This window comes from Gadus macrocephalus, chromosome 14, assembly GCF_031168955.1.
Source record: "Gadus macrocephalus chromosome 14, ASM3116895v1".
NCBI lineage: Eukaryota > Metazoa > Chordata > Actinopteri > Gadiformes > Gadidae > Gadus > Gadus macrocephalus.
The window spans coordinates 1,033,608-1,041,714 of NC_082395.1; the positions used below are offsets into that span (position 1 = coordinate 1,033,608).

At 51.7% G+C, this 8,107-nt stretch overlaps 1 protein-coding gene across 1 annotated transcript; it reads right to left on the reverse strand.

Annotated features, from left to right (window-relative positions):
* Nucleotides 1–854: 854 nt before the first annotated feature.
* muc15 (mucin 15, cell surface associated) lies at nucleotides 855–7,343 on the reverse strand. The gene is made up of 4 exons (XM_060071275.1): nucleotides 7,271–7,343; nucleotides 3,892–4,957; nucleotides 2,233–2,400; nucleotides 855–1,839 (listed from the first exon to the last, which is right to left on the reverse strand). Exons 2-4 carry the CDS (start codon nucleotides 4,940–4,942, stop codon nucleotides 1,706–1,708), a joined length of 1,353 nt encoding a protein of 450 aa, XP_059927258.1. The 5' UTR covers nucleotides 4,943–4,957; nucleotides 7,271–7,343; the 3' UTR covers nucleotides 855–1,705.
* Between the last annotated feature and the right edge of the window lie 764 nt (nucleotides 7,344–8,107).

Genomic DNA, 8,107 nt, shown 5'->3' on the forward strand with positions numbered 1-8,107 from the left:
TGCAACATGCTACGCTGGGGCTGTACCCGTAGATGTGATGACTCAGATACATCTGATACAATCTCTATTCATGTAAAGAATTCATTCTTTGATTCTGCAATGTACACATTTAAAAGGTGTGTTCATTGTAATAAAAAATGGCAGCATTTACCGCAATCTGTAAAGACCTGATACAGGTGTTTACAATTTAGTGACTATTGAATTAAAGCATTTATTACTTACACATGGATTCAGCCACCCTTCAGTATAGGATTCAGAACATCACGAGTTGTATTCGTCTGCATGTGAAGGTAGGATGATGTCTGTTATGCACCAGTAGAACCAGTAGAACCAGTAGAACCTGCGGTTGTACCACCCTCTCTGAGCTCGGTGCTCCAACATGCGTTTGGGATTCGGGTTCAATAGAAATCTGAGCTTGATGTTAATATTCAGTTTAACAGTTTAAGAAGTAGGCCTACAAAGTTTATTCCCGTTGTGGGTCAACTATCTACCCCCCCCCCCCCCCCCCCCCCCCCCCCCCCAAATGGCTGAAACTTGAACAATATGATGACATTCAAACTATTTCAGGACGCAAACAGGGCCTGTTCATATGACGTTGTTCATATGATGTTATCTAACGGCTGCTAATTGAATGTGACATGTTTATTTTAGTACTGTGTGCCTAAAACCAAGAGGACGGACTCAGGGCACGGATTCCAAAAGTGTAAACTAAAGCATTCAATGACCTAGTTTACACTTCTCTTGAAAATGTTTGGGATAAGTAAAACACATGCTACCGTTCAGTTATCAGAGAGAATGCTTGCCATTCAGTCCCAGTGTTATTCTGTTAAACTTGGAATGAAAACATACGTAGATTATTGTTGGCCATTTAATTTGAAACCATTCATCAATTTGATCAGACAAGCAGCTCACATCCTTCATTTTTCCTTTCTTCATCACACATTCTGGGTTGACGTCCAGATGACAGATTGTGTGCAGCATGAAAACGCTTCCGATATCAAACCTTCTCTTATCTTGGCGATTGTATGGAGGAGGTATCTACATGAGGCCATACTGTGTGTCGGTACGATGCCTAATACAGCTCAGGTAGGAGGGGGGCCTCTGGTATCTAAACTCCAGGCTGTAAATAATGAGGAGTCGCCACGTATCTGTGGCAGGTAGAGTCGTCAAACCACAGCACCCGTCTCCCTCTCCACGCCTCTCTCCCGGCAGGTCCCTTCCTCCACTGGACCGGCTGGCCGAGTGCAGCAGTCATATTACTTTACATGTGACCCTTGTTTATCCTCGGCTTGTCACCAAGCATACATGTTGACTTCTTCACCTTTCTTGAACTCTTCCGTGGATGTTGTTTAAAGTTAACCACAGCTGTAATCATTCAAGCTTTCCTTCCTTTACAGCAAAAGTGACTTAATAGAACAAACATACTGATGAACCCCTACCACATTTAAGTTATTTCTAATCCTTCAAAAAACATACATTTTATTTGGCAACAAAATAAAAAAGCTGTGCCTTATAATCTTACGCCTTATGCTCTCTCTAAGCACAATGTTGGATATAACTGCATTAAAGCTGGACAGGTACAAATAAAAAATATTGGTTTTGATCATATGTTATCGAGTCATCTTTCATGTTATGTATTCACAACCCTTCCTTTGTATCTTCCACCTCTATGAACACAGTTCTTCTGATCTACAAGACGCTGACTTCAGTCCACGTAGCCGTCGGGGACGGGTGCGTTGTATCGTGGTGGCATGGTGGTCATCTGCAGCGCCGGGTTGTAGTAGCCCCCCCGGTCGTAGTTAGCCGACTCCAGAGACTCACTGTTGTCTAGGGTAAGAACTGGGAACAGGAACAAGTGTTAACCACTTTCACTCCTTCTAGAGAACAACCCGACCAAAGACCTTTCTTCCTCTGACGGACACCTGCACTGTGTCTGTTCTGAAGCTCCAGTTATAGCTTCAGAGGTTCTTCTAATTAGAGCAGAATAAGATAATACTGAGAAAGTGTAAAGAGACTTGCTAGTTCAGATATATTGGGAGTAAATCTCTGCAATAGAAACATTCATAGTTAAGGTTTCAACTTGAAACGGATTACATAATAACAAGCATCGTGTGCTTGTACTGCATTTTCTGCAACACTTAAAATTACTTCGGGAAACTCATTTGAAATACATAAATTAATTGCACATTTTACATTTAATAATTTTGCATTGATTTGTGGATTTAAATGTACCTGGGTCTGAGGAGAACTCCACCAGCTTTCTGTGGGAGAACGCCTTCTGGTTCTTCTTCTTCAGAATGACAAAGACGACCAACGCGAGCACGCACACGGCCACTGCTGTCCCCAAGATTGCGGCCCAGGCCTCGTTCTGTTTGTTTCCCTTGGAACTGGAGACCAACCCTGCAGGGGGAGGAACACCACCCAGGACTTAACCCCGTGTAACGTGTCACCGTAACGTATTCCCTTCATTTAAACCTAATAAGACTGTTGATTCATCTTCATGCAGGCAGCTGTCAGTTACATTTTTCCAATGTTTTCCAAGAACAATTCAACATTGATTGAATATTGAACAATGAATGCAATTAACAAACACTGCAGAAGGATTCAAATTTATGTAGGATTGTACCAGCGTGAGCTAATCAACTGATTCAACACCGATCAACACAACAACAACATCCTATTTTTGGTTTACTTGAATAAGCAGCTGACAGCTTCCAGGTCAACAACATTTAGAAGCTGTTATGATGCAAAAGGACCGGGCGATCCCACGCCCCTCTAGGGAGCCGCGTAACCCCAGCCCATGGCCTGTCCTCCTGGGACTCACACAAGGCCACATTGTGCTGGGAGAAGGGACATGTAACGGACCCCTTTTCCCTTTGCAGGGAAAGGGAAAGGCACTCGAAACCCAACCCAGTTTCTCCCACTGAAAGAAGGGAGTTTTTGTGCTCTCCACCAATAGGGGGAAAGAGACACTAGGTCAAAGTAGGTCAGCGAAGGAGAGAGAGAGAGGCAAGTGTGTAAATGAAGCCCAGTGGTGATGTAACTTAAGTGCAAGGGCCTTTGGGCGGGAGGTCTGAGGTGATTCAGCCCAGCCCTGCATGGAGGAATGCAAATGCCCTCGAATGATTTCACTAGCGCTTAAAGCAGGTTTAGACGGGACTCAGGGGCGTCTTAGAGCCCTAAACAGCCTTAGTCCGGACTACGTTCTCAGGGGCGTCTTAGAGCCCTAAACAGCCTTAGTCCGGACTACGTTCTCAGGGGCGTCTTAGAGCCCTAAACAGCCTTAGTCCGGACTACGTTCTCAGGGGCGTCTTAGAGCCCTAAACAGCCTTAGTCCGGACTACGTTCTCAGGGGCGTCTTAGAGCCCTAAACAGCCTTAGTCCGGACTACGTTCTCAGGGGCGTCTTAGAGCCCTAAACAGCCTTAGTCCGGACTACGTTCTCAGGGGCGTCTTAGAGCCCTAAACAGCCTTAGTCCGGACTAAGGGGAGCTGTGTACCTCACCCCTCGGCCGGACTCCGGGGGCGCTGTACCTCAGCCCGGACTGCGGGGGGCGCTGTACCTCAGCCCGGACTGCGGGGGGCGCTGTACCTCAGCCCGGGGGGCGGGGGGCGCTGTACCTCAGCCCGGGGGGCGGGGGGCGCTGTACCTCAGCCCGGGGGGCGGGGGGCGCTGTACCTCAGCCCGGGGGGCGCTGTACCTCAGCCCGGGGGGCGCTGTACCTCAGCCCGGGGGGCGCTGTACCTCAGCCCGGGGGGCGGGGGGCGCTGTACCTCAGCCCGGGGGGCGGGGGGCGCTGTACCTCAGCCCGGGGGGCGGGGGGTGCTGTACCTCAGCCCGGGGGGCGGGGGGCGCTGTACCTCAGCCCGGGGGGCGGGGGGCGCTATGTACCTCGGTCTGTGTTGCTCTCCTCCGACGCCGCGTCCCGGTCGGTGGCGTTGCTCTTCTCTGTTGTCCCGGGAGCCAGGGTTGTTGTCATGGTGACCGGAGCCGTTGCGTTCAGCGTGGCCTCCGGGGGGGGGGGCCCGGCGGTGGCGGTGCCGGGGCCCGCTGTCGTCTCCTCCGTGGCTGCGCTCTCCGAGGCGGGGGGGCCGCCGGTCGGGGGCCCCTCTGTGCTGCGGGGCCCGGGCCCTGGGGCGGTCCCTCCGGGTGCCTCGGGGCTCACGGGGGGCTCCGGAGCCAGGGTGGTCCCCTCGGAGGCGCTGACCGTCGGGGCGGCGGTCGCGTTCGGGGCGGCCCCGTCGCTGGAGTTGGACGCCGGCGTCGGGTCGCTCAGAGGCGTGTCCTCTGAGCCGGAGCCGTTCAGGGCGGGGCCCGGGCCGGACGGGGGGGTGGTCTCGGTGCGGGGGGCAGCAGGGGTGCTGGACTCGTTGGCCTCTGACGTGTTGTTGGGCAGCGGGGGCCCGGCGGGGGGCAGGGCGCTGGGGCCCTCCTGCTCCTCCTCCTCTTCTCCGCTGGCCCCGGAGCCGGTCGGCGCTCCGTACGCAGCGAACACCGTAGACGACGTGCCCTCGCTGACCGGCCCCGGGGCCCCTGCGGTGGGCTCCTGGTCCCCCACTGTGGGCTCCTGGTCCCCCACTGTGGGCCCCTGGTCCCCCGCGGTGGGCTCCTGGTCCCCCACTGTGGGCCCCTGGTCCCCCGCGGTGGGCTCCTGGTCCCCCACTGTGGGCTCCTGGTCCCCCACTGTGGGCTCCTGGTCCCCCGCGGTGGTGTCCTGTACCTCCCCAGGGGCCTCCCCAGAGGAGCCCTCCCCCGGGGCCTCTTGTTCCCCTGGGGCCTCCTGCCCCCCCGCGGGGGGGTCCTCAGCGTTGTTGGGGGGGGCCCGGTACCAGCCCTTGTCGATGGTGCGGCCGGGGGAGTCGGTGGAGTCCAGGAGGAGCGTCAGGGGGAGCGCCTGAAGGAGCAGCAGCAACGCCGCCGCCAGTCTGAAGCACAGTCCCATCTCACCGCCGTCGCTCTGGAAGACAAGACGAGGTCCGGGCTCAGACGGGCTCTGTCCGGGCCCGGACGGGTTCTGTCCGGGCCCGGACGGGTTCTGTCTGGGCCCGGACGGGTTCTGTCCGGGCCCGGACGGGTTCTGTCCGGGCCCAGACGGGCTCTGTCTGGGCCCAGACGGGCTCTGTCTGGGCCCAGACAGAACCCGTCCGGGTTCTGTCTGTTCGGCAGCCCTTCCACCAGGGGAAGGTTCCACCACTCAGAACCACGCTGGTCTGGTCCAGAGGCACGACCTACACATCGTCAAACTGCGGTTTGTGAATATTCATTTAATGAATAAAAAATTAAATAATGAATACGAAAGTAAGATTGAAATGCTCTGCAGAGCTATATAAGTAGAAGCTGACACAGCGTTTCTGACTCACCTAACGGATACGATATCAATATCATAAATAATGTGATGGGAGTTACTGGCCCTCGTACGGCCATAAGTCAGATGAATGTATTTTATAAAGCTCACGTTTGCATAAACTGTAGAGGGTGGTCTAGATCTGACACCATAATGAATTATCCTTCACTGTTAGCTCAACTGTTAACCCTAAACATTTAAATTACCCCCAAAAAACGATTAAACTATACAAGCCCATCAATTATACCTTTAATAGCATTTCCTTGTTCTGTTAGACGAAACTAGGGTGTATCTTGTTCTGATATATTCACTAATAGGCTATGTGTAGAATACTTTAAAAAAAAAGTGCTAAAATCGAAAACCTGGATTTGAAATAAATGCATCAAAGAAGATCATTTGATGTACTATAATTTATAGTGATTTTTTGGGTACATTCACTGTTATATATTAATAACAACATTAATGAGGCCATCATTAGCTTGGCGGCTAGCTGCACCATGCTAGGATTCCGCACCTGTTCACACGGGAGCCATCTGCTCACCGGCTGGTGGGCTAAACCTGGAGGAGCCAGGTGTGCTACATGGCAGCTAACCTGGAAGAACTGTGTCACTAATGTTCAGATCCTTCTGCTATCATGCCTAATCAGTCATGGCTCTTTGTCATCATCTAAGTTCCTCTCCATATGGCCGTGAGAAGAAATAGAAACATTGATGACTTCATCTGGCTGTCACGTGATGCGCCTCAAAGTGAATCCATCATCTGATGTGATCAATACCTTAAACATGATCTCTTTATTGCCGTTTGTAATCGTTGATCTTAAACCCAGAGGTGCTCTCATGTCTGTAATGTCTAAAATAAGATTAATAAAAATAGACATATACAGAGGAGTTATGGCGGACTCGTTAATCAACAAAGTGGCCGCCCGAGTTTTTCTGCACAAGCAACATTCTCCGAGCCGTTCTCAGACCAACACTGGCCTTCACGGTGACTGACGCTTCAGATGGAATGATTTCGACAACAACAATGCAACAATACGGACAAAACATATTTCTTTGTCGTCAGCTAAAACACATTCTGCTCATCAAAGTTCAGGGCTCCCATCCTTGTGTAGCCAACAACATCTCAGCAGATCTATGGAGCCCGCAGTGCTATGACTAACAGGAATGCACAGCCCCCTGGCTGCCCTCGGAGCGAAGCCGCTCTCATTAATAATGCCATAGCAGGCTGTCATCTTCGCCCCCTCCCTCCATCACGCCGAGATTAAGAAGAAGCAGACGAGAGGATCTGCTCCTGCCCCTCCCACTCCCGCGTGTTCAACACTAAACAAGCAGCGTCTCCAGCGCCGCACGTACGTCCAGCCCGCCCCCTCCCCGAGGACTTCCTCAATCAGGCCACCCTTACAGATCGATTACCTGACAGACTTCCTACTCTGGTGACCCATAACGCTCCAAACACCGTTGTTATTTATCACTCAGCTAGTGTTTGTTGTTGGTAGGCTAATATTGATGTAACAGAGTTGTCTCGTGGCAGGGCGTGTGTGTGTGCGTGTGCGTGTGCGTGTGTGTATTAACAGTGTTGTCAAAAGCCTCCGTGTTTAGTTGCTCCTTAATAGCTGTGTGGCTGTGAAGACGTATAGATTCAGATTAATATTCGGACCCATGACTTGACACCTAATCTATTTAAATGTGTAGCGTTTTTGTAATTGATTGTTTAACGATTAACGATGACTCAACACTTTAAAATTAAAACGGCCTATAACTATTTCATTAACTTTTGAATCATCAAGTGGAATGTTTTTTAATTCAGATTTATCCGGTTCACTTGTTCAAGTAAACCAACCAAACAACGATCGATACCGACATAGAGAATGAGTTCAGACTATGATCCAGCGGTTAAAGAGATAGAATGAGAGAAGCAGAGGCTTACCTTCTAGCTCAGGTAGCAACAGGTGTGTTTGAATCAGTTCAGCATCTGAGTGTAATGTACCGGAGTCAACAATACAGCGAGGGGGAGGGGGGAGGGGGGAGGGCGGGGGGAGAGAAGGTAGGGCTGTCCAGGTGACAGAAACCGGCTGGACCTGATTCCTCACCTGCCAGCCGAAGCAACACGGCCTCTCCCACCGCTGGGGCAAACCGCCGACGCGGAAACAGGCCTGGTCTGAACCGACGAGGCCTGTGGATCAGTCCAGGGTCATAAACTGAACGTATGAATGGCCGACCTGGAGAAGACGGGCGTGGCTCAGGTGTGTGAATCCCCGAAGGGGGCGGGGCCAGAGCCCACAGGTACCCTCCGTTCTCCCGCCTCGACGCTGCAGGATCGGAGTCACGGCTGCCATGGCAACACCACGGAGCCTGACAAAGCTCACATTTCCTCTGTACCTTTTGTCTGGATTTATTCCGAGCTGGAGTGACGCAGAAGGGGAGGGGGGAGGGGAGGGGGATGACGTCACGCCCGCGTCCCGCTGTCTGTCCTTTGTACCCGAGCGCAGAACACTGGACGCAGCCAATGGGATCAGTGCACACGCAAGTGAAGCTCAGCATGGTGTGTGTTCGTGTGTGTGTGTGTGTGTGTGAGCTTGTTCCCCTGAGGTTCCAGCTGAGTCTGCCTGAATAATAGATGAGTTTTGTATGTTTACAAATCAAACTCCATCTCGTACAAAACGGCGCATAAACAAACTAAAATAAACACTTCTAGACTCTTTATTTTACTGAGGTTTGTGTGTGTGTGTGTGTGTGTGTTTAAACTGAGTGCCAAGTCAAGAGA

Bases quoted from the DNA above. Each gene is read 5' to 3' on its own strand.
- muc15 (XM_060071275.1), bottom strand. From the start codon at position 4,942: ATGGGACTGTGCTTCAGACTGGCGGCGGCGTTGCTGCTGCTCCTTCAG. The intron at 2,401-3,891 runs GTACATAGCGCC...CTCCCCCTGCAG, and splicing joins GGAGAGCAACACAGACCGAG to GGTTGGTCTCCAGTTCCAAG. The intron at 1,840-2,232 runs GTACATTTAAAT...TCCTGTTCCCAG, and splicing joins GGAGTTCTCCTCAGACCCAG to TTCTTACCCTAGACAACAGT.